General features: G+C 47.0%; 1 protein-coding gene across 5 annotated transcripts in view; it reads right to left on the bottom strand.

The window, feature by feature from the left end:
* KTN1 (kinectin 1) overlaps positions 1-25,729 on the bottom strand; it is a 103,420-nt gene that overhangs the window by 13,669 nt on the left and 64,022 nt on the right. For 2 of the 5 annotated variants that reach the window (XM_081191199.1, XM_081191197.1), the window contains exons 20-35: positions 25,048-25,138; positions 23,408-23,476; positions 21,616-21,653; positions 20,173-20,263; positions 19,960-20,028; positions 15,641-15,678; positions 12,274-12,364; positions 12,102-12,170; positions 11,701-11,738; positions 10,688-10,778; positions 10,531-10,599; positions 9,933-9,970; positions 9,317-9,407; positions 5,805-5,891; positions 1,433-1,522; positions 369-449 (exon numbers count right to left, since the gene is read on the bottom strand). In XM_081191199.1, coding sequence (XP_081047325.1) covers positions 369-449; positions 1,433-1,522; positions 5,805-5,891; positions 9,317-9,407; positions 9,933-9,970; positions 10,531-10,599; positions 10,688-10,778; positions 11,701-11,738; positions 12,102-12,170; positions 12,274-12,364; positions 15,641-15,678; positions 19,960-20,028; positions 20,173-20,263; positions 21,616-21,653; positions 23,408-23,476; positions 25,048-25,138 — 1,141 coding nt within the window. The remainder of the gene's footprint in view (positions 1-368; positions 450-1,432; positions 1,523-5,804; positions 5,892-9,316; positions 9,408-9,932; positions 9,971-10,530; positions 10,600-10,687; positions 10,779-11,700; positions 11,739-12,101; positions 12,171-12,273; positions 12,365-15,640; positions 15,679-19,959; positions 20,029-20,172; positions 20,264-21,615; positions 21,654-23,407; positions 23,477-25,047; positions 25,139-25,729) is intronic. The other 3 variants (XM_081191201.1, XM_081191200.1, XM_081191198.1) reach the window with 2 other exon arrangements.

The following is a 25,729-nucleotide window of genomic DNA, read 5'->3' on the forward strand; positions in this document are numbered from 1 at the left end:
AAGCTATTGTTAAATCAGCCAGGGAGTTTCCATTACAGTCGTACCTCGGAAGTTGAACGGAATCCGTTCTGAAGTCCGTTCCACTTCCAAAACATTCGGAATCCAAGGCACGGCTTCCAACTGGCTGCAAGAAGCGCCTGCAGGCAATTGGAACCTGCGGAGCTGTGCTGGACGTTTGGGTTCCAAAGAACGTTTGCAAACCGGAATACTCACTTCCAGGTTTTTGGCGTTCGGGAGCCAAAACGTTCGACTCGCAAGGTGTTCGGGATCCAAGGTATGACTGTATATGGCAAATTTAAGATTAATTTTGGCTCACCTGAGCAGAGCTTCCTTTAAGGCTTTTTAAAACACACACCACTTATACCAACCTTAATTTCCTCTGGTCGAGATGTATCTTTTGTATGTTCTCTTACTGCCTTCTCAAACCCACGCATCCAGTCGCTGTGGCTCTGTGCAAGAGAGGATAATCTTTTTGGTATCCCGAGAATGACAAAAACCAGCTAGCTAGAGCTGCCCTTCCATCTGTGTGTAAAATTTACCTCTGTAAGCTAGGCTGGTTTCTACTCACACTCCCTATCTTCCATCCAGACACAGTATCTGGAAGAGGCAGATAACACTGATAACTGGGAAACACTGGCCTGCGAGAGCTCCAGTTGGAGAACAGCCTTTACCAAAGGTGTCATGGGCTTTGAAGACACTCGAACTCAGGACGCAAGGAATAAACGTGCTAAGAGGAAGGCATGCTTGGCAAGCCCTCACCGCGATCAACTTCTGCCTAGAAGCCTATGTCCCCACTGTGGAAGGAGCTGTAGATCCAGAACTGGCCTCCACGGTCACTTACAGACTCACTGTTAAGACTGTGTTCATGGAAGACAATCTTACTTGGCTACAAGTGATCGCCAAAGAAGACTGTTCAGATGTTCAGTCTCTGCCTGACTTTCCGGGAGAGCAGAACACAGAAAGCTTCCTTATACTGAGTCAGACCACTAGGTCCATCTAGCTCAGTATTGTCCACACTGATTGGCAGTGGCTCTTCAAGAACAGATCCATCCTGAGATGCCAAGGATTGAACCCAGACCTTCAGTTGCTCTACCACTGAACTACAGCCCAAGTTAGACCATCCACCAATGTCCGATTCAGCTCTTACGCTTGCATGGAAGAGATAAGGAAACGCCACCAATTTGCTTGGAGTCTTGCGCATAAAACAGGGATACAAAACTAAGCAGCCTTTAAATGCGCAATGCCGTGAGATCATAAAAGCAAGTAGCGCAAAACAGATTGATTAGCAGGAGCCCCTGGAGGTGCACACCAGCAGCTCTGAGCCAGGAAGCCCAGTCACTCCACTCTTCAGCAGCATCTACAAAGCGAACAGCTTTGCTTCCACTGTCGCCAGCTGGCAGCTGGAGAAGCACAGAACTGTGGCACATCTTACCAAGGTGGAAGGAAGAGACACTATGGGGAACAGCTTCTGCAGTGTGCTTCTCGTCTCTGCTTCAACAGCCTCCACATACTGCTGCCGCTCCTGGATTGACAGAGTGAAAGGAGGAAGAGCCAAGTCAATGCAAAATTTCCACCAGATGGCAAGATAAAAATTTCCTTCCTTGGCCTAAACGTTCCTTGCCTAATTGAGCGCTACTGTTTCCGAGGGGCCAGAAACAGTTTCACCCACCGACCCTTGCATTAACACCGCAGAAACCGCTTCAGGGCTCGGCCTTCGTGTCGTTTTGTACTTTCAGCAAGTTCTCAAAAAAAGCCTCCGCAGAGTCTGTTCATTTCTTTCCCTCCCTTAAGAGGTTTGGGGAGGCAGAATGCGGGCACAGCGGGGTGAGGGGCACGGGGGGTTGGCAGCTATGTCAACCCACACTATTAAAGGCCCAGATCACAGGTTACTGCTCTTCACTTTTGAAGCATTCCTCAAAGAGGCGCCAGGAAGAAATATTATTACAAAGCCCAACACATTTTGATGAAATCTTTATCAAGGGGCGATGACTGTCAAGTTATTCTGTGGTATATGCCCCCCCTCCACACACTATAACGGGTTTTTTCCTAGAAATTTTCTGAGGGTCACCACCTTCCCCCTCCCCCTGATATTGCTCATCCTTTGTTGCCCTTGACTTTTAAATACATGGTGCTTCTCCCATCTCCAGTGAATACACACTCAAAATAATACAGTCTGAAGTTCTGGCCTTGATCCTTGATTTCCATTTGAATTAGGCCATGAAAGTAATATGGACTGCAAATTCTGAAAGGCCCAAGTAATTATGGGATCAGATGCAAAGCATCTTATTTTCCTGGCCATTAAGTCATCACAAGAAAACAGCGTTCTGTACTGAAGTGAGATTTCTTGTGGGTGTGCTTTTCCCATATCCCCATTTTATCCCCTTTCTGTCAACAGGGGATGGAAACTCGTTTCAACACTGTGCAGCAACTAAAACTGCCATCTGGAAAGCTCACTTTGTAAGTGGAGAGTTACATGTCAAATGGAAGGAGTTAGGGCTAGTTCACACATGCATGCACTCCCCTTGATTTCCTATCACTTGAATCTCAGCTGAGCGTGTGAATCATCTCCACTAAAAGAGTTCCTTCCTTTGCGGTGACCCCAGGTAAGAACTATGAAAAAGTACTGATCTCTGTTGGGAGATTGTACCTTCGGGTGTCCCAAGTCATCAAATGATGGATATGCATGTATGTACTGCCCATTATTCCCTTTGGCTCTTGCATCCTGGGAGAGAATGCAGGGCAGCCATTCTACATCTCTATAACTAAGTATTTTTACAGTGCACTAAGCATTCGCCTAGGGGCGTTGGGGCAGGTAGCTAGTTCACTCAAGCATCTCTTGTTGCAACAGACCCTTCACCATTTGCCGTATATGAAGCCCATCTCAGGACATGCTCTTGAGACTTATTTAGTCCAGGGTTCTCAAAGCCTACAGCAGATCCCAGGACACCCATCTGGCTGCTAAGGTGCTTTCTGCATGTCTGGGAGCACAATACAGTGCAAAACTCAATCACAAGTGTAGTGCATCATCACCTGGAGATGATCTCAGTTCCCCTTTGCTGATCTAGCTGCTCACAATCAAACTCTCCCCCCCCCCCCAAGAATCAGACCAGGAAGAAATTTTGGCAAACCAGAGATGTCTCTCCCAACGATGGGACTTTAGGAAAGGCACAGCCTCTTAAATACAGGAGTTTTAAGCCAGGTGTTGGGAACCTGAGGCGCTTCAGAAGTTGCTGGGCTCTAGCTCCTCTTAACCCTTGACCTTTTGCCATGCCAGCTGGGCAGGGGAGCTCAGAGCCTGGCAATGTCTGGGAGGACCACAGGTTTCCGAGCCCTGATTTAAGGACTTTGGGAAGGTTTGCCCCTTTCAAAAACGCTACGGAACATTCCTCAAGAGGCAATCTCCACCCACACCATGCCTTTCTCTCCCCAGAATACAGAGCAAAACGGAAACCAATTGATAGAGCTGGGCAGCGTTTTCCTCTCACCATCATCGATCCAGCAAGCGTGAACGCTCACGGCCTCCAATGATCAAGGCAACAAGGGAATCTTGTATGCACCCCTTCCCCATGACTGCAGACTGCCCTCTGAGACAGGGCAGAAAGCCCCTTTGCTTTATTGCCTTTCTAGTTTCAGTAATAAGAATTTAACCTGTTGTGGAGGTATAGGTCTGTGGATAAACTGGGGGGGGGGGGGACCCCGGCAAAAAATCCTCAGTCTTTGAGGCCAGGGTAGAGGAGTCTAAATATATAGGTTCTATAAAGCAATGAACTTCATTTCCCCCAAGATTTGCCAGAGGTTGAAACCATCTCCACTGCAATTTTCTTTTATTTAAATTTGTTTGTTGGGGGAGGGGAAGTTGGGGCTCTTCAAAAAAGTTGCTGAGTCAAAGCCTGAAGGAACTCCAATGGAGCAGGCAGATCGTTCAAGTCCGCTGTCGTAGTTCAAACTCCTGGCCCTGTAGAGCGTTGCAGCAAACACCAGTGAAAAACCCTTTCTTGAAACACTTCCAGGAGGGAGATTCTACAGCCCCACGCCCCAAAGCAGCTTATTCTTCAGCTAAATGGCTTTCATATCCTATCCAAATTCTGTGTAATTTCAGTAAGTGGATGATACGATTATATTACGTTTTTTCAGTTAGTTTTTTAAAAAAAATATAAGATATGATTTTTAAAATAAGCTTAAATAGTAGCGCTTCTGTCAGGGAAGTGAATTGTCAGTTTGGCTGGGGGGAAAGATTTCATGTGCATAAAGGGCTGCAAATGACAGGGGCAGGAGACAGGGGCTATTTTTATTTGTGTAGTTTAAACTACATACCTGTTTCTCTTAAGCATTTTAAAAGATTTCACATTTCTCAGATTTATTATTTTTAAAAATCAGGTATTTGTAAGTTACTGAACCCTGTAGAGATTTGACAGGGTAGATTTTAGGTTTTAACCCCCCCCCCAAGTCAACATGCACCTTAAATTGGGACTGAGTGATGTTTTAACCATAGTGAGAATTAAGATGCAGCAACTTGAATCTGACGAGATTTAAACTGGGAGTCCTAAATCACAAAACAGCACTTAAAATGAAGAAAATATGCAAGCTGAAACAGAATAATAATACCAGCAGACCTTGTAATCTGTTCATATAACACCATAAAATGGGTTGTATCCCATCACTCTAGTTCTGCTGGTGCAAAGGAACTTCCTCTCTCTTTCTAGTCTACCCCAGACCACTACGCACCCTCAAAAGTAGCTCTGGAAGGTTAAGGACCCTCTAGAGTGGATTTTGGGGGGTATACAGGGAAAAGAGAGAAAACAGAAGTGCTGTCGTGGCAGTAGAACCTCACTGGATACAACTCAAAACTGGCACACCATTAGCTGTCTGTGTGTCAGTATTTACTCCTTGTAGACCACTGATAAGCATTTTCCCCAGTTTGTGTAATTTGTTCATTTATATTAAACACTTAACTTTTTTAAATTTAGAATTTTTCCTTAACTTGCCAGATCCAGGTTGCCGCATCTAAATTCACACCATAGTCAAAACTTCACACCATAGTCCACATTTGAGGCTATTTTGCCATTTAGAATTTTGTTTAACCTATCCATACGCTTCGTTTATGCTCTTTCCTTTCGTCTGCAAAAATTATAGTGGGCCAATGACACTTCACTAGGAGATGCCGTGGCAGCAGCAGGTATCCCAATTTCGTTGCAATCCCAGCCCGGCTTGAACGCTTCCAAATCTTAGCCATTTCAAGGACTGTGTGCATGAAAAGCAAAAGTAGCCCTTTTGGGTGTGCAGCTTGTGCTTCATTCTTCTGTCAAAATAAATGGGGAAAGTTTTTAGTTTAGGTTTTTTTAAATCGGCTTGAATCATGGCCTGCGTGTTTAATTTCAACCTTCTTTTAAGGGCACCGAGTATGACAGTCCTTACATGATGGACAGGTTTCAATGGGCACAAAAGTGAGAGGGTGTTTGGGTGGCCAACAAGATGCTGGCAGGTGTGATTCCCAACTCCGGGGGGGGGGCAGAGAGAGGGAGAACACAGCCCTATAGCTCTAGCAACTGTTCCAAGCAAAACCATAGCAGACAGCATGCTCACAAATCAAAAGGGGAGGGGGACATAACAGAAAGAGAAGGTTTAAGATGACATGCAGAAGCAGAGGTGGAAAGTGCAGTACGAGAGAGAGACAAAGAGAGCATTCAGAACAGAGTGTATTTAAAATTGCAGTAAAAGCTAAATGCTTCCATTTGATTCTAAAAGGCGGCTGCCGAATCACTTCTAGTTTCAATGCAGTTGTTTCTAGCAGTTAGTATTACAACCTTAGCAGTCTTGTTCACTTTGTCCTGCAGCAATTTTTCAGTTGAGGCCAATGCTTCCATGGCTTTCCAGTTTTTCTCTCGAAGGTCCTAATCGTTTTTAGAAAGATATGGTTTCAGTTCAGCCAATAATCAAACGGTGTCTTGCTTTCACTTCAGAGAGCGAGAGAGCGCTTGCATTTAAGTGCAGGTTACTGCAAAATGATTTGGGTGGTCAATTAAGATGAGGCACGCTAGCAAAAAAAAAACACCAAGTGTGATGTTAAAAAGGGAAAGAGAATTTGTCGGGGGGGGGGGTTCAAAAGCAAAAAGAGGAAAAAAAGCTAGTTCTTCCCCAATGTCCTGCCATTCTATTTCCTGGTTCTGCCTACAGCATTACTACTAGGAACCCTCCCCCCCTTTGACTGCATTTGTGAGGAAGGAGGAGGAGGAGGAGTATTCAAAAGTGATCAATACACACACACGCACCCTGGGACCAACCAAGCTTTAATTCACCTGCATAACCCAGAAATCGACAGCAATTCAGCATCACCTGCAGCAGTCAGGGCCATCAGCCTAGGGAGGGTGCATAGCTCAGAAACAGAAGGGATCCTTTGCATACAGAAGGGACTCCGCTACACAGGTCAATTATTACGTTATAAATGCGTTACACGAATGTGACACCAGAGGGCGGTGTGGAGCTGCAATCCGAAGCCAATGGGAAATTGCATTGGGAGCTAATTTTTCCAATAAGGTTTTTATAGCGGTTTTTTATATCTGTGTAGATCCAGCCATGGTCTCAGGTTGAATCCCTAGTAGCTTCGATTACAAAAGGACCCACTTGACTGAGAATCTGGAGAGCTCAGCCAGTTAAGGTAAACAGCGCTGGGCTAGGAAGACCAATGATCTGACTCAATGTGAAGGTAGCGTCCGACGTTCACCCTCCTACCAAACTGCAGGTGGCTTCCAAGAGAAGGTGAAAGTCCTGCTCCAATTCGCGCTGCGTTGGCTGGACCACGAGGCAGACTAGAGGACTAACTTTTTTTGTCGGCGTCAAAAATGTTGCATTTTAAAGAGAGCAAACAAAGCAGCATCTTAATGAAGTAAGTCAAATTGAATCATTTCTATGCTTTCCTCAGCCATTCTGCTAGAAGGGCTTTACTCCCCCCGCCATATTGACTCCCGAAATTAGCAACTGTTGGGGGGAGAGGACCCCTTTTTCTCTGGCATCTGTTGCATTTCACCCACCTGCTCCTGAACCCAGGGCAAGGGCATTTCCTGCTACTCTACACCGGCTTCTTATAAGAACCTGAGAGCAGTTCTGCTCGACCAGGCCACAGGTACATCGGGTCCAGAATCCTGCTCCCAGAGTGGCAGCCAGGACCTGGGTCCAACAAGGTTCTCCCCATGTGAACCCCAGGATATCGCCTCTGAGAGTGGAGGCAGATCTCCTCTAGCAACTGTGGTGGAATGAGGGATCTAGTACACCAGGCTATGCAACTTCTGCTCCACCAAGCTGAACAGGGCTGCCTTCAGATGTCTTTTAAAGAGAAGATAGCTGCTTATTTCCTTGACATCTGGTGGGAGGGCGTTCCACAGGGCAGGTGCCACTACCGAGAAGGCCCTCTGTCTGGTTCCCTGTAACCTCACTTCTCGCAATGAGGGAACCACCAGAAGGCCCTTGGTGCTGGACCTCAGTGTCCGGGCTGAACGATGGGAGTGGAGACGCTCCTTCAGGGTTTTTTTGCTGCCTGCCTAGGACTGCATGATTTTTTTTTGGGGGGGGGGGTTCCTATTAGCACAAGGCAGGCCTCAATGAGGGCCTGGTTTAGCCATGCCTCAACCCAACTGCACTACTCACAACTAGGAATGTGTGCTATGTGTGTTTAAATTAGCTTGAAGAGGGACACATCTAATATTTTTTAAAGTTATTTTTTATATTATTTATATTGTGGGATGCTTGGGCTTAAAGGAAGCTTAGGGACAGGAAAAGCATTTCAGGGGTGTGATACGTCAGCTTATTTATTCTCTTTTTTTGCAACTGTGCTACTTCACTAGTTTGCAATTCTATAAATGCCCATTGTTGAGTTGGAAGGGTCACCTGCAATGTAGACATGTAGCACTGTGGCATGTTCAAAGGGCTTCAACACACAGGCTGGGGGCCCCTGAAGACACCCAGGCTCACAAGCTCAGCTCTTCGGGGAAATCTCAACTCTCACGGATATGAAATAACACAGAAAATGTGAGATCATGGTTGTAGGAGGAAAAGTGCCGTCTGCAAACGTAACTGTTCAATTCATTTCAGGGTTTCCAAATGCTCCTGGGATAGAGGAAGCAACAGATGGAGCAGACTTCTGGAGACACATGCAGAATAAGCAGCACAAGCCAACACTGCTCTAAGCAAATAATGAGTGGACTATAGGGCTGGACTGGCCTTTAGTCACCCAGAGAATATTCATCCGTTTGTTTTGAGGACTGTGTTCTGCTTCTCGTTTTCTAGCTAAGCTGGCGTCCGCTAGAAAACTTCCTAAGAAGTTCTAGCTACTGAAAAAAAGAGCCCAGGTATAATGTCCATTCTGAATTTAGAGTGGGGGATATTTTTTGCACAGGTACTGAAGGCTTGAAAGGTTAACACAGTTCCCTGAGGAGTTTGGTTCCATGCATCAGTTCTGCTCCCACTCATTCCCAACAAGGGTGCAAAGTGTCTGCAAATACTAATCAAAGACACCCTTTTGTTCCAGTGTGTTGCTGGACCCCATCAATTTTAGGGAGGAGACCCAGAAAGTCTGTTTCTATTTCATTTAGTTATTTGTACTTCACTTGCCAAGGGGGAAAAAGCTGGCTGAAAGGGAAGTTCAAAAAGACACAGGCAGGCACCACACAATGCCCACCTTAGAAAAGAGTATTTGATTGCCCGGAACATTTCAGCCTTGGTTAAATGAAAACACAAGGATTTAAAGCAGTGGTGGAGAGCCTGTAGCCACGCCAAATGATGATGGACTTTAGCTCCTATCAGCCCCAGCCACTAACGATCATGGATGATGGAAGTGGCAGACCAACACATGTGGAGAGGCACACGCTCCCCTGCCCAAATTTAAGAAGGAAGCCAAGCCAAGCCAAAGGATCTCTGGAACAGGTGAAATGAAGGCACACAACAAGGTGACAAGAGCTTGCTTTCTTGGACTGAGCAAGTACTTCCCAAGCTTCTGTAGCTCAGGTCTGCCCACGTTTGGATATGGCCTCCCAAAATCCTTCCCCTTCGTCGTATTCCATAGACTCACACACCTAGGCATGCAAAGCTCAGTTCCGGCCTTCTGAGGTTTCGCCCGCAAACCAGAGCTCAACTTGCCCCAGTAGTCTGCGTGCAGCAGTCTCTTACCACGCAGAGCAGGATCTGTCTCTGGCTACTGGGAAAGCCAGGCTGCTCTGGCTGTTACAGGAAGGAGACAGAGCGCTTCCTGCTCAGTACCCACATGACGGGCAAGAAGCACCTTAAAGCAGAGTCAAGCTCCCCCAGTGAATTCCAGGCTACTTACGTTGTTCTTTTGCCTCTGTTGCTCCACCGCATGTTTCAAGGAGCCCAACTCCTTCTGGAGGCTGGCTATCTCCCCCTCTTTGCCTGTGATGCTGAATCCATACGAAACAGAAAGCGTCAGAAACACGCATTTCATTGAACCCTGAGAATCCCCCCTCCACGCAAGAACATGGCTCCGTGATTCTGCAGGAGTTCCCACCTCACCCCACCCCATTTGTCCCCTTCCATGGAAAATATGCCCAGAAAAATGTCACGGTTCTCCCTTGGGCCATGAAGGCTAGAAGCTTGCAGAGTTTAGAAACGTGAGAGCCTAGGACTCAACTGCACATTACACTTCACAGTGTTTAATGGCAGCCTGGCTAGCATATTTAGGAAGAGAAAAAGGCACGTTCTGATGGGAGAGAAAACAGGAGCGGGGAGGCAATTTTAGCGGGGAAGACCAGCTGGGGAAGAGAACTAGGAACGCCGGATTATCCATTCCATCCAAAGGAAACATATTTGCCTTCACCCGTGAAAAGGGAATGTTACAGTTTAATTGGGGTAACAGTATTATTACAGATTGATTTACATTGCTGCTTACTTGCTAAAATGGCTTCTAATTGACTACCAATACTTACAGCTGTAGAAGCTGTTCATTCCTGATGGCCAGAGATTCCTGAAAGAGATCAGGACACCCTATTTAAACAGAAGCAGGTAGGTGCCTGGCAGATGACTGGCTTTTATCAAGATTAATTATGCAGCAATATGTTGCTTTCGGCTGCAGCATCCAAAGGTTGGTTCGCCACATTGCCACCTGGTTTGCACAATCAGTTCATAGTCAATAGGCAAGGGATATGCACAAGCCGCAGAGCAGGCGCCTGAGCCCCTTTGTCAGTACGTCTCTCTTCCAAGCAGCTTCTCAAGGCTCAAACGCAGAGGCTGCAGTGGCAGGTCACAGGTGGGGCCTGCAGAAGGATCAATGCAAAGGGAGAGGCAGCCAAAGCCTCTCCCTCCCCCGAGAATCCACCAAGAATTCATGCAGGGAAAAATGTGGCCTCCCTCCCTCAACAGAACACAGGAAGCAGTTACTGCGGGTGATTTAGATCTTACTTCCCCATAGATTTTGCCTCCTGAACATTTTCAACCGAAATTATTTAAAATTCTGGCATGTACAAATACAACATAGCATCCCATCTCTCTCTATGCGCACTGCAAATCAGCAATCAGGAGAAATACCTGCTCTCCATTTTCCTGCTTTATTTCCTGAATCTGTGCTCTTAGTAACCGATTCTCCTCCTGTACAACCTGCAAGAGAGGACGATGTGTTAGACATGGCTGCCCATTCATCTCTCTTGTCCCTCTTCTCCTCCTCCTAAGGCCCCTATGCTGTCACCTGCAATTCTTTTCTTTGGTGAGAGACTTCTTTCCCCCTCTCATCTAGTAAGATCTCCATCTTTTGCATTTCTTCTTGCTTCGTTTTCAGTCTGCGGACACAATTTAAAAGTTATTCACATTGCTTTCTTGCAGATCTGCAGTTTATTTACTCCATTTATTGAGGTTGCTTTTGTTATGTGCATCCTAATTCTCTTTACCGAAATAAGCCAAAAGTGGTTCACAGAGCAGGTAACATGCTGGTTTTATGTAAGTTAAGGAAGGATCACAGTATTTACAGAACCTCCCAGATTTCTCTGCATAAGTGCTCAGATGATAATTCTTCCCAGTCTGTGTTGTGGCAGACATGTGAACTGGCAAGCAGATACTGAATTATTTGACACACTGCCCAAGATAGAATAGTTTTACTCTACATGACCAGGGAGCAAAGTTTGGGCTGAGTTGTATGGAAACAGTTTTGCATGGACATTTCCCCCCCAAGTAACTAATGACTGCTGCTCTTGCTCATCTGCCTGGCAACAAATGATGTGCCCAACTTTCACTGCACCTTTGAAGGAGATCAGAGAGAAGCAGCTCTTTGGGAAGGTGCAGAATGCTACTCTAGACAATGCCAAATACAGTCATACCTCATGTTACGTTTGCTTCCCGATACATATTTTCAGGTTGCGTCCCACAGCAACCCGGAAGTACTGGAAAGGGTTACTTCTGGGTTTCGCCGCTCGCGCATGCGTGCAAAATGACGTCATGCACTTGCACAGATGTGGCGAATCACAACCTGCGCATGTGCAGACGCGCCACTGCGGGTTGCATTCTGCTCATGTTGCGAACAGGCCTCCGTTTGCAACCAGAGGTACCACTGTATTAATTGAAATGTGGTCATGAGTGCGCTTTCGCTTTCGCTTTCTCTTTCTCTCTCTCTCTCTCTCTCACCCCCCCCCCAAGAGTACAGCCATCACACACAGCTGGATGAAAAAGCATAGTAACTGTGGTAGATGCTCCACTCGGTTTACTTACAGAGCCTCAAGGTCCTTGATCGACGAAGAAGCAGAAACCTAACAGGGAAGAAAGGATTTGCTTTCACTGTGGCAGTTCGGCTAACAATGTCATGACCCCTGCCTGGTTATGACTGCTTAGATAGGGCAAGGGATAGGAATGCAAGAAGCTGCCTTATACTGAGGTAAGACCCTTGATTCATGCAGCTCAGTATCGTGAACACTGACTGCAAGAGGCTCTCCGGGGTTCCAGGTAGTGTCTCTTGTTCCCACCTGAAGATATTGGGGAGTAAAGATATTGGGACCTTTTGAACGCAGCACAGGTACTCTGTCACTAAGGTGTTGCCTTTCCTAGCAAAAGCTTTAGGATGCATTAAACAAACTCTGAAAGGAGGGATAAGAAGCACAGCAAGTAGCCCCCACCTGCTGAGAGTTCAGCTGCTCAAGTTCCTTGACTTTGTTGTTCAAGTGCTGCAGTGTATCCTGTTGTCCCTATGGGCATTTTTTAAAAGGGAGAAAGAACAACAGATCAGATATGCAAGCTCTGCACTCCTGTAGGCTCCAAGAGAGCGCTGAGCACTTCACAAGACTCTACCTGAAGCCACTCTCCTTTCTTGGCAATCTCACTCTCCTTTTCTCTCAACGACACCTCCATACTTGTCACCTGCTCCTCTTTCCTCTTCAATCTGCAAAAGGAAGCACAAGAGAAGTCAAGTCTCATTTTTTTAAAAAATGCAGATTTAACACTGACAAACAATAGTCAAAAGATGTGATGATGATGATGATGATGATGATGATGATGATGATGATGATTATTATTATTTATTATTATGGGTCTCCCCAGCCACCCTGGGCGGCTTCCAACAAAGTATTAAAATACAGTGGCCTGTTAAACATTCAAAGCTTCCTTAAACAGGGCTGCCTTCAGATGTCTTCTAAAAGTCTGGTAGTTGTTTTTCTCTTTGACATCTGGTGGGAGGGCGTTACACAGGCCGGGCGCCACTACCGAGAAGGCCCTCTGCCTGGTTCCCTGTAACCTAGCTTCTCACAGTGAAGGAACTGCCAGAAGGCCCTCAGAGCTGGACCTCAGTGTCCGGGCAGAACGATGGGGGTGGAGACGCTCCTTCAGGTATACTGGACCGAGGCCTATTAGAAGCTTTTGGTGTGTCTCCACTGTGTCACTGTGGTGTTGCCTTGAAACAGGCCAGCATTTATAACCTGGGTCAACGTCTTTTGTTCTGTGTGCCCATAAGAACACAAGAAGAGCCTGCAGGATCAGGCCAGTGGCCCAGCTAGACCAGCACCCTGTTCTCGGACTGGCCACTGAGATGCTTTTGGGAAACCTGCAAGAACATTTCCTCCGTCTGCCATTTGTAGCAACTGATACCCACATGCATTACTGCCTCCGACTGTGGAGGCACAGCACAGACATAAATCAGGCCCACAGCATGCAGGGGTTCAATGGGTAGAAGCAGAAGTACGACGACAACAAAATTATGTGCCTAAACAGAACTCATGTGGTTTTAAAGGCCTTGTTGTCTGGCTGGCACTCTCCGCTTTCTTCTTTAGGAACGGGCCAAAATATTCCTGTCCCTGGAAAGCATTTTGAGAGGTAAGCATTTCCTAAGTTCTAACACTAGAACTTGCAGACATCCGGCAAAATTGAACGTTGGGACAATTATGGGCAGATAAAATGAAGCACTTCTTCACACAGCATGGAACCATGGAACTCGCTCCCACAGGAGGCAGTGAGGACCACCACCTTAAAGGTAAAGGGACCCCTGACCGTTAGGTCCAGTTGTGACCGACTCTGGGGTTGCGGCGCTCATCTCGCTTTATTGGCCGAAGGAGCTGGCGTACAGTTTCCGGGTCATGTGGCCAGCATGACTAAGCCGCTTCTGGCGAACCAGAGCAGCACATGGAAACGCCGTTTACCTTCCCGCCAGAGCGGTACCTATTCATCTACTTGCACTTTGATGTGCTTTTGAACTGCTAGGTGGGCAGGAGCAGGGACTGAGCAACGGGAGCTCACCCCGTTGCGGGGATTCGAACCACCAACCTTCTGATCTGCAAGTCCTAGGCTCTGTGGTTTAACCCACAGCGCCACCCACGTCCCGGACCACCACCTTAGATGACTTTAAAGAAGATGAGAGAAATTTATGGAGGAGGGGGCTATCGACAGCTACCACTCATGGCGGCGATGCTCTGCCTCGACAGCTGGAGGCAGAAATGCCCCTGAATGCCAGTTACCGGAAACGGCAGGAGGAGGAGAGGCGCCGGTGCTCGAATCCTGCTTTGGGGCATCTGCTCAGCCACTGTGAGAACAGGATGCCGGATTAAATGAGCCATTGCCCTGATCCTGCAGGCTCTTCTTATGACCTTACGCAGTGATACGGCTTATTTTATTTCTGCTGCTGGGCATTTTGATTTTATTGGTTTATGCTGAATTGAATTTAGGAGGTTATGCTTTGGAATTTTTATGACTCTGTGGATTGTTAGCTAGAATTCGGCTTGTTTTTTAAAAAAGTGGAAGGGGGTTGTGTTCTCCACCACCACCCGTTGTTTGGCATTGCTATTTTTTTGCAGCAGCTATCAATTTATTTTTATTTTAAACAGCCCTTTTTGAATGGATTGGGGGGGTGTGGAAATGGTATATCATGACAATTATCAAATTAACTTATTACAAGAAAATGCCGGCAGACCAACTCAATAAATCTATGAGGCACATGGGTGCTGTTTGTTGCTGTTCATGCTTTAGAACAATAAGTGCAAAGAAAATGTATAGCCATATGTTGTTTGCGGTTTATTGTGATGCCACTACCAGGGACGCGAGTGGCGTTGTGGGTTAAACCACAGAGCCTAGGACTTGCTAATCAGAAGGTCGGCAGTTTGAATCCCTGCGACAGGGTGAGCTCCCGTTGTTGCTGAACTGCAACTCCCATTTTCCCTGGCCGTGGGCCAGGCTTGCCAGGGGTGAGGGAATTGAAGTTCAGCAACATCTGGCAGCCTAAAGGTTCCCCACAGCTGCCTTAGATGCAGAGAACATGCTTTGGATGTGAACAGTTCAAGGTTTAGTCTCTGTCATCTCAGTTTCAAAGATCCTATGCTAGAGCCCGGGGACGTGGGTGGCGCTGTGGGTTAAACCACAGAGCCTAGGACTTGCTGATCAGAAGGTCGGTAGTTCGAATCCCCGCGACGGGGTGAGTTCCCATTGCTCGGTCCCTGCTCCTGCCAACCAAGCAGTTCAAAAGCACGTCAAAGTGCAAGTAGATAAATAGGTACTGCTGTGGCGGGAAGGTAAACGGCGTTTCCGTGCGCTGCTCTGGTTCGCCAGAAGCGGCTTAGTCATGCTGGCCACATGACCTGGAAGCTGTACGCCGGCTCCCTCGGCCATCAAAGTGAGATGAGCGCCGCAACCCCAGAGTCGGTCACGAATGGACCTAACGGTCAGGGGTCCCTTTACCTTTACTCACTACCCCTTGAAGCTCATACTAATGCACAAAGCTGCAGGATCTTTCACCAGCTCAGCAACCCAAGATCCTTTTAACGGGAATCGGCAAGGACTCAACAGGATGACTCTCTGCTTATGCAGCACCGACCGCAATCCACATTATCAGAAACCAACTGAAATAGTTAACGGTATTCTGAACCTCTTGATCCGACTCCCTAAGTTGGATGCAACATCTCCATGTACTGGCACTCTTTGTTACAGAAAATGGCAATTTATCTTATGTCAAAATTATCTAAGTGCTTTCCCCTCGCTTTTAAAGTCTTAGCCTTAGATTAACATCGAAGTGCACAATCCAATTCAGAGATTTAAGGCAGGTTAAGGAGTTCTCAGATTCTAGAGCTGTTTGCTCATAAATCAAGATCAGTCACAAAAAGGCACCTGTAGAAAAAAACAACCATTATCATGTTAATAAGGACACCTGCAGTTTTATAAACCAGCAAAAACCACTTACAGATTCTGAAGATCTCTGACTTCTTGGGCAGCTGATATCTACAGAAAGAGTACACAACACAGAGTTAGTCTGAAAAGAAGCACTAAGTATATGTAAACAGTAATGCCCCTACACCCCTCAAAAGTATCAAATTTGAGGATAACAAACAATTGGCCCATTTACCAAAAAAGGTGCAAAAACAGAAGCAGCCCCTGAAGAAGAAGAAATGGGAATTTCTAGAAGTAGCTGAAAGGGGTTAAACTCTGTGGTCCAATAATCTGCCTATATCTTTTCTTTCACATTTCAAATCACTATTAGGAAAAGCTCTTGTTTCTGTAAGCTATTTTGAATGCACAAATAGTTTAAACGCATTAAATCAACGCATCTTTAACTTGCTATTCCTATTCCCAAATGCCAGGAGATTAGCCACTGTCCTTCCAGTCTCAGAGTCTGGAGGATCTGCAGGCCAGAGAGATAACGGCTTCTTTTAAGGCCATACAGAGGCTAAGACCAGCTTGAAGGAATTAAGGTTTGAAAGTTAAAAGCATCACACTCTAACCCAGGGGTGTCAAACTCAAATTCATCGGGGGCCGCATCAGCAGTTTGGTCACCCTCAAAGGGCCGGTTGTATCTGTAGGATTTACAGTACAGGAGAGAAGGGTTCAGGCAGCCGTTGGATCTGTCACATCACAGGATGGCATGCGCTCAATATAAAAACAAGTGGAGGTTTCCTGAATGCATGTAAAGTGGAGGTTTCCTGTGTAGAACGGCTGGCGCCGCTAGAGGGCAGACGTTCTCTGGCTTGTCGGCTGCCACGCATGCGCTGAAGAGGCGGCTTTCTTGTGTAAAAAAAAAAAAGCGAGAATAAAAGGTGAAGGCTGGTGGCCGGCGGCGGCTACACGGGCCACATGACAAGGTCTGGCGGGCCGCATTTGGCCCGCGGGCCTTGTGTTTGACACCCGTGCTCTAACCCATCCCTTCCCAGTCTTGGATATTCCAGAAGCTGTAGGACTACAACCCCCATTGTCCACAGCTAGTATGACCAGTGGTCGGAGATGAAGTGAGTTGTAGCTCAATAACACCTGGGGACCCAAGGTTGAGAAAGGCTGCTTTAACCACCGACATCCATTGCCACATCTGAAATCAAGGTTAAGTTTTATGTCGCTAACACAATTAAAAACTTTTAGTGAGATGACTATGCCAGACCCAGGTTTGGCTCAAAAGGGCTTTTATAGTAACAGAACAAAGTCCAGCTTGGGGTTGATGGAAGAAAGGGACTGGGGCAAAGTCCCAAACCTGGGTCTCTGGTTGTTGTTGGACTACAATTCCCATCAACCCTAGCTAGCAGGACCAGTGGGATGATGGGAACTGTAGTCCAAACACAGCTGGGGACCCAAGTTTGGGAAACCCAGGACTAGAGTATCTATTTCTCCCCCTTCTCTGGATTTTAATCCCAAGATGAAGAGCTAGAATGGCCAAGGGAGAAGATGCAGTATGTCAGGATTTCCCACAAAGCAATCTTAAGACCGCAAGTGCAACACTTGTGTTGGCCGCCCAATAAATGCCACCATGTGGCTTCTAGGCCCTTAGCTGCATCTGTTCAAACGCTGCAGAGAGAACAAGAGTTCACACTGCCTAAGACGGAAGAGTAAGTACAGTCATACCTCGGGTTAAATGTGGTTCAGGTTGAGCATTTTCAGATTACGCTCCACAGCGACCCAGAAGTAACGGAGCGTGCTACTTCCGGGTTTCGCCGCTTGTGCACGCGCTCAAAATGACGTCATGCACATGCACAGAAGTGGCAAATCGCGACCCGCAGACGTGAGTTGCGTTCTGCTCAGGATGCGAACGGGGCTCCAGAATGGATCCTGTTCACATCCAGAGGTACCACTGTAATAGCGAAGACACCTCCTGGGATGACAAGGAATCCAGGCAGTTCAGAAGGAGCAGCAAGGGCGTTTTAATGCTACGGGCTCAGCTAGATGTCAGAGGCCCCTTGCTCATGCACTTGCCCCATTGAACTCTCCCATGCTTTATGCCCTCATGCGCCACTACCCAATCTAATGTGCTGCCTGTCATTTATTTTATTTTTTAAATTATTACATTTGTTTACCTCTAAATATATATAATGCCTCATGTGGCATGCCTCCTATGGTCCTAAACCTGCGCACCTGTGAACATTTTCCAGGAGTAGACCTTACAGCACACAGTGAGGCAGAAAAGATCAAGCTTCATGGCTGCCTCCCCCAAGGAAAATGGGGCATAATCTGGAAGCTAAGCTTCCCCCCCCCCAGGCCCCGCTTTCAGAGAAGCCAAGCTCACCTCACGGGTGCCCTCTTCCATAACAAATTAAAAGAGCAACATTTAATGGCAAGACAAAATATGCTCCATGTAGCCCAATACATTCCCCCTCCAAATAGATACAGTGGTACCTCAGGTTAAGTACTTAATTCGTTCCGGAGGTCCGTTCTTAACCTGAAACTGTTCTTAATCTGAAGCACCACTTTAGCTAATGGGGCCTCCTGCTGCCACTGCGCCGCCAGAGCACGATTTCTGTTCTCAACCTGAAGCAAAGTTCTTAACCTGAAGCACTATTTCTGGGTTAGCGGAGTCTGTAACCTGAAGCGTATGTAACCCGAGGTACCACTGTAATAAAGTTGAGCTCCAGACAAAATGTATAGCAGCACACAGCTGTCTGGTAACCTTCTGTGCCAGGCACTCAGATTATTTAGGTAGACAAGCGATTCCTGCATTACAGGGGGTTGGACTAGATGACCCCTAGGGTCCCTTCCAATGCTATGATTCTAAGAGGGTGCTATGCTCTTGGACACGTAACTCCAGTGGTTTCGAACCACCCTGAGGTCTACAGGTACAGGGCAGTATACAAATTTAATACAGTTGTACCTTGGTTGTCAAACGGAATCCGTTCCGGAAGTCCGTTTGACTTCCAAAAATGTTCCGACAACCAAGGCGTAGCTTCCGATTGGCTGCAGGAAGTTCCTGCAGCCAATCGGAAGCCACAGAAGCCGTGTTGGACGTTTGGGTTCCAAAGAACGTTTGCAAACCGGAACACTCACTTCCAGGTTTGCGGTGTCCGGGAGCCAAAACGTTCGAGTCGCAAGGCGTTCGGGATCCAAGGTACGACTGTACATAATAAAAATAAGTTTTTGAGAGCTTCTTCCTCCTGAAACCCTTTCCACATAGATGTGTATCCCTGCCACGAGGCTCTCTGCACATGGCAGGGAATTCTAGGCAATGTCCCAGGGTGCTTTGCTCAGCTCCTGACAGGTGCCAAGACGACTTTGCAAGTGCTCAGTGTAAGGTAAGAATACAGCAACTGCTTGGCTATGGATTGCAGGGCTGTGCATAAAGGGAAGGGGGTGCTGTGGCAATTCAGCCGTAGGCCATATGCTTCGAAGGTTGCGGGAGGGGACAGTTTTGAACTCTGGTCTCTCCAGATAAATAATTAGGTAACAGGTGGAGATCCCAGAAAGTGAGTGGACAATACTGAGGCAAATGACTTGTATGCTCTGAAGTCACTCCCAGGAACTTAAACAGAGCTGACTCCCCAAGGGTGTGTGTAAGACTGCAGTCTTTACTCTAAGCAAAGCAAACTCCTGGGACTGTTTCGGACGCAATGTGAAATCAGTTTCCCACTGCAGGAAGACCCTCAGGCTTGTGCATTCCCCCCTTCCTCTTCTGGCATGCAACCAGGCGGAGGAGGCTGCTTAAACGTGGGTGCAGAAGCTTTCAAACCGCACTGTGAAACAAATCACTCGCAGTTTTATGATGTGCTCGTAAATTTTGATTTCCTTTTAACAAATCGCCTGACGGATTGGTTGAGAATGCCTCTTTCGCCAAGCGATAGGCTTTTAATCGTTCATATGAACGTTTAATTGATTAGACATATATCTCATGGTTCAATCAGCGGCAGCTGGCGCCCACCAGAGAGTAACGGGGCACAAAAAGTAAGGGCAGCTAACAGCCAATGGCAGGCAGAGTAAGCAAATTCTGGTCTTGTCCCCATCCTTCCTGATGCTCAGTTCTACAAGGGCAACACTGAGGCTAAGATGACAGCCAGTGCCACCTCCTGGACTGGATGTAAGTCAGAAGGCAGGCAGGGAGGGAGGGAGGGGCTGGCTGATGTTGGTGGAACAGCACCCCCTTCACCTAGTGGCCCAGCCTCCTGTGGGTTCAATGGCAATGCATGAAAGCGCCAGGCCTCTCCCAGCAAGAGCCCCCCCACCCCCGACAGATAGGAAAGGAGGCGACACACTGCAGGAAGAGGAAGACTGCAAAGCAAAGGACTCCCTCCAGCTGCCGGCTCAATACCACTTTACCTGTGTGTCCTTTCCAAGCTGGGCCTTTCCTATTTCTTCTTTCAGAGCCTCTATTTCCTGTGCCAAACCCTTTTCAATGACAAAACAGACAAGGTTGTACAATGGAGACAACACATCCCACAAAAATGAGAAAATTCAGCCACAAACAGGGCAATGCAATGACAAACACACAAACACACAAGAAAGGCAGCGCACGACAGATCCAGCACCTACCTGGACAGTTTTTTCCTTGGTGGCAACTTTAAGGACCTCAGCCTGGAGCAGTTCTTCCACAGACTTGATTTTCCCATCCTTCTCACTAATTCTTTAGCAAAGAGAGAGAGAGAAAAGAGTAGAGAGGTTAAGAAACTCAGTGGTACAGCATTGGAAGGGGAGGCATTTGCGCAAGATGGGAAATAAATGCTTCAGGACGTTGCTGAAGAATATAATGCAATACTGCCCAAATGAATCAGAGCAAGCATCAAGAAGTTGGTATTTTGAGGTATAAAGTAAACTGATTCACAACTGAAAGAGTAGGGTGGCATCTGCTGGTAGAGAAGCTTCTGCTTAAAGAAAAGCAATTTCTTCAATTAATCTTCTTCAAATAATACAGCACTGCTACTATTACTGCGGGACGTGGGTGGCGCTGTGGGTAAAAGCCTCAGCGCCTAGGGCTTGCTGATCGAAAGGTCGGCGGTTCGAATCCCCGCGGCGGGGTGCGCTCCCGTCGTTCGGTCCCAGCGCCTGCCAACCTAGCAGTTCGAAAGCACCCCCGGGTGCAAGTAGATAAATAGGGACCGCTTAATGGCGGGAAGGTAAACGGCGTTTCCGTGTGCTGCGCTGGCTCGCCAGATGCAGCTTGTCACGCTGGCCACGTGACCCGGAAGTGTCTCCGGACAGCGCTGGCCCCCGGCCTCTTAAGTGAGATGGGCGCACAACCCTAGAGTCTGTCAAGACTGGCCCGTATGGGCAGGGGTACCTTTACCTTTTTACTATTACTGCAGGACATTCTTTCTGCTTTTAAAACAAGGTTGGGTTTTCACCCAATGCCAGTGCAGCTATTGGCACCCGACTTGAAAGCTCCCTGGGACTTTAAAAAGGAAACCCCAAAAGTTATAAATCTCCTGCAAGCAATCCAACTTTATTCTGTGTGCACTGGTGTGACCCGAGCAAGCATACAGGGGGGAAATTTTGTTTCAACACACAAGTAGATGATATTTTTGTTTTATTTAGGTTGGGGAGGGGGGCTGAGCTGGCCCAGAATCAGCTGGATCCCAAGTTGGATCCATTATGGTCACATGACAGCACTGGGTCTGCTCTGGTTCTGACTACTGTACTAGCTTTAGAATGGTGAAGTCATCTACCTGTCCTCCTCCCTTCCACCCCCGGTGTCAAGCTTGGCAGGACTATAGATGCAGTGATGACCCCATTGCTTTGTTAAGCCCTGCTGGGCAGCAGCCTCAATTTAGGCTGCACCCTGAAGCCTTTCATTTCACAATCATGCTTTCTTCTGAAGAGTCAAATGCAGCAACTTCGAACATCCCACTGCACAGATTACATTCTAAAGTCTGGGCGCTTCTGTAGTCAAAGCCTGCCCACACAGGCTTCGTGGATAACAGAAACGTAAGGGTAAAGAGGGCTTTCAAACTGATGAAAAGGAAATGTGCTTCTACTTACACTCTTTGTAATTCTTCCACCAACGTTGCAAAGGAAACCTTGGGGAACAAAAGCAAGGAGGACGGATGTTTAGAGAGAAAGTCAGAATACTGAAGCTAGCAGATGGTACCAGCTCTCACCAACTTTGCTGATGGAATTCATTTTGGAAAGCTAATCGGTCCTATTTTTTTTAATCGGACTAAACTGTAGCATTTTGCAGCACCTGTAATTAGTTCTTTGCAAAATTTAAGAGTCAGCTTGAGGAATACAGGTTTCCTCACCAAACAGAGATAGGGCAGCTTTATGAAGGATACTTTGCAAGCTCCTGTTCTAATGGAATCTCACTGAGACCCACAATTTCCCTTCTTCTGCAATGCTAGAAACTACTGTACCTTGGGAGGGCACTTGGAAAGTGTGGAACTTTGCTGCACGGCCAAAGGCTTTACCTTTGCATGGCTTGACCAACAAGTTCTGCTTACACTCTAAAGATAGTTAACAACCCAGCTCAAGGTTGAATGCTGTTGACATTTCCATTCCACCTTAAGGAATAGGCATGAGATTGTTGCATGTCACATGTCTGTTTACATTCCAGCATAGTATGCTGGGAACTTCCGTTTGTGTATAGCTTTTGCTGTTCTCTCCGAGACGACATGAGAGAGACAACATGTTTCTTTGTTCTGATTTATGTTTAATAAATCTGTAGCTGTAGCATGACTTCATACGCCTCATGCCTACTTCTGTGTGTGCAGTACACTCTGCTAATTGCGTGCCCTGGCTTCTAAAGTCCGGGTCGCTGATTTACGTCGGAGCACGGGCCGATGGAAGGAGACGTCCGAGCTGGGCTTGCCACCTGGCCTCTCAGCCCCTCTGCATGTCGAATACATGCATGGCCAAAGGTTTTACCTTTGCATGCCTTGACCGACAAATTCTGCTTACACTGTGAAGACAGCCAACAACCCAGCTCAAGGTTGAATGCAATCTTTCCACAAGCCCAACTGGGTAAATAACTTGGGAGGGCTGCTGCCTATTTTACCGCATGTGACTTGGCTCACTTGCTTGACTTCTCCAAAGATGTTGACAAGTTTTCAACATTAAACCCCATCTCCCTTTGTCAAAACGGGCAAACCCTGCAAGTAGAACTGCATGGAAACCATCAAGAGTCGATGGCTGCCTCAGGGCCAGAAGCTGGGGTAGGACTTGCAGAAAGTCACAGCAACTACTTTCAAGTTTAGAAAAAACCTTCACCTTGCTTTGAATGGGCTTCAAAGGATCGAGGGCTGAACTCAGAACAGATGGCATCACCTCTCACTAGCTTTGCTGATGTTCTCCACCTCACCTTTTGATGTTCTCACCTTTTGGTACCCACAGATCAGAATGTTGGTCAATTATATTTTTAGATCGGATTAAGCAGCAGCAATATTTGCATCACGTGTCACACGAGGGCTAATGCAGACATAGCTGCAACTGCCGTTTATGCATAAACAACATCTCACATGCAATCTTTCTAATCATGGAAGTAGGCCACGGAGATCTTCTGAGAGCGTCTCTTTACACTATTCCTCTGCTCATGTGGAGTAAGACATTTGTGCAGACTTTTATTTACAGGGGTTAGCAGACTGCAGGAATGTCAGCAGTTAACTCTTCAAGGACCCAATTCTTTGAAATCCAACTGAACGAAAAGCACAAGGCAAAAGCAGTGAGGCCCATTGCAAAATGGAAGCAGCAATTTCAGGCGAAATCCTCCGACAGGGATTGACTTAACAGCAACCAATCTGAAAACCTTTCTTAACAAAACCAAAGCAAGGCAACGTACCTGCTCTGTTTGTACCCTCTGCAGATTTTCAACTTCACTTTTCAAGGATGCGTTCTCTGTTCTCAGTGCCTTTTAAGAGGAAAACGTTTTCAACACAGTACTGTTAATTGCAACCACAAAAGGGAAGATGATACATTTGCCAAGAACAACATTCTATTATCGCTGCTGACTTATCTGACAACATTTTTAACGTGTGGAAGTCACGGTTTACATGGCTGGGTCCCTTTCCTGGCATAATCTTTGTTTTGTACCCTAGCATCTCTCCTCAAGAATAAAACCTTTAAAGTGGTGGTTCTCACCCTGTGAAACATCTCAGAAAAAGTCTGTCCTGGTCTTCCTATCCACTGATACGTGCCCTTGGGTTTTAGCCTGCAAGGAGCTCAGCAACATTTACCCAGCCCAAACAGAATAAGCAGGTCAAAGGAAGAGCTTCACACCCAAGATCTAAGCGTCACACGCTCCTTCAAGCTTACAAAGCTTGGCCGGTAGACAAGTACCAATGGGGCAGGCGGGAGAGTCTGAATGGATGGCTGTTACCTTACGCTGAAGGCGTTCACTTTTCTCAAGTGTAGAAAGAAGAAAGCCAAAGGAAAAAAGCTTGCCCTGTAAGATTCAAGTCCATAACTACTGTCTTAAAGGGATTGCAACTGGAAAAAGCTTGTGCTGCTTTTCAGACAGGGAATACAGTCGTACCTTGGATCCCAAACGCCTTGGTACTTGGACGTTTTGGCTCCCGAATGCTGCAAACCCGGAAGTGAGTGTTCCAGTTTGTGAACGCTCTTTGGAACCTGAACGTCCAACAGGCCTTCTGATTGGCTGCAGGAGCTTCCTGCAGCCAATCAGGAGCTGCGCTTTGGTTTCCGAAAGTTTTGGAAGTCGAACGGACTTCCGGAACAGATTCCATTCAACTTCCAAGGTACGACTGTATCTGGAATTTGGTGCAGCTGGGGTACTCCATCATGGTTCCCTCCCTTTATAGACTACAAAACATGGGTGTGCCATTGTCGCATTCAGTAACATCTTCAGTTGCTGACTTCATCTCCTGTCACTAACTGCTGTATAAGATACAGTGGTACCTCGGGTTAAGTACTTAATTTGTTGTGGAAGTCTGTTCTTAACCTGAAACTGTTCTTAACCTGAAGCACCACTTTAGCTAATGGGGCCTCCTGCTGCCACCGCACCGCCAGAGCACGATTTCTGTTCTCATCCTGAAGCAAAGTTCTTAACTCGAGGTACTATTTCTGGGTTAGCGGAGTCTGTAATCTGACGCGTATGTAACCTGAAGCCTATGTAACTCGAGGTACCACTGTATTTAACTAGTTCTGTGACTGGACTCAGGATGGGGCTGAGGAAGTCCTCTTCCTTTGCCAGTCTTTCACTGTCCCTCGACCTAAGCTGAGTTGCTGGATTAGCCCATTATTTTTCCAGGGAGAGTAGGGAGGAGAACAGAGCAACTGAGGCAGGACAGCGATGGAGAGACAGAAAAGGGGAGCTTGGGACAAAAGTGAAGCAGCAGCAGCTGCTGTTGCTACAATCCGGGCATGTAACTACCCTGTGGTGGAGCGAGACACACTATATCAGCACCCAATGCCACACTGTTCATGCACTGGACATGCCTGACTCTTAAGAAGAGAGTTTACCTTCAGCTCGTCTTCTTTATTTGCCATCTCTATGAGTCCAGCTTCAAGGAGTTCCTCAACCGTCTTTATTTTGTCATCCTTGTCTGTCATGCTGAGGAGGAGTTGAAAAGGATGTGATGAACTTCAACTCAAAATCAACTGGTGCTACCAGGACGACAATCCTATGGTCATTTGTTTGGGTGTATTTCCTGCTGAAGCCAGTGGGCATTGGTGGCGAGCAAGCAAGAACATACCGAAGCAGCCTTAAAATGAGAGCCAGACCACTAGTTCGTTTAGGCCAGGACTGTCTCATTAGCAGACAACGGTTCTCAGGGTGTCTTCAGCAGAGCAGTTGTTCCCAGTCTAGGTACTGAAAATCTTGTAACTGGAAATGTTAGGGATGGAACCTGGAACCCTCTCCATGTCAAGCATGCACCTTAGCACAGAGGTATGGGGTCCTCCCCCTGTTAGAATTCCTGCTCCGTGGTTGCAGTCATGGGATTGTTGTCTATCACATGACGGTACAGTGGTGCCTCGCAAGACGAAATTAATCCGTTCTGCGAGTCTCTTCGTCTTGTGGTTTTTCATCTTGCGAAGCACGGCTATTAGCGGCTTAGCGGCTATTAACGGCTTAGCGGCTTTAAGAAAAAGGAAACAAACTCGCAAGAACTCACAAGACGTTTCGTCTTGCGAAGCAAGCCCA

Source organism: Podarcis bocagei (assembly GCF_964188305.1).
Source record: "Podarcis bocagei genome assembly, chromosome: 1".
Lineage (NCBI taxonomy): Eukaryota > Metazoa > Chordata > Lepidosauria > Squamata > Lacertidae > Podarcis > Podarcis bocagei.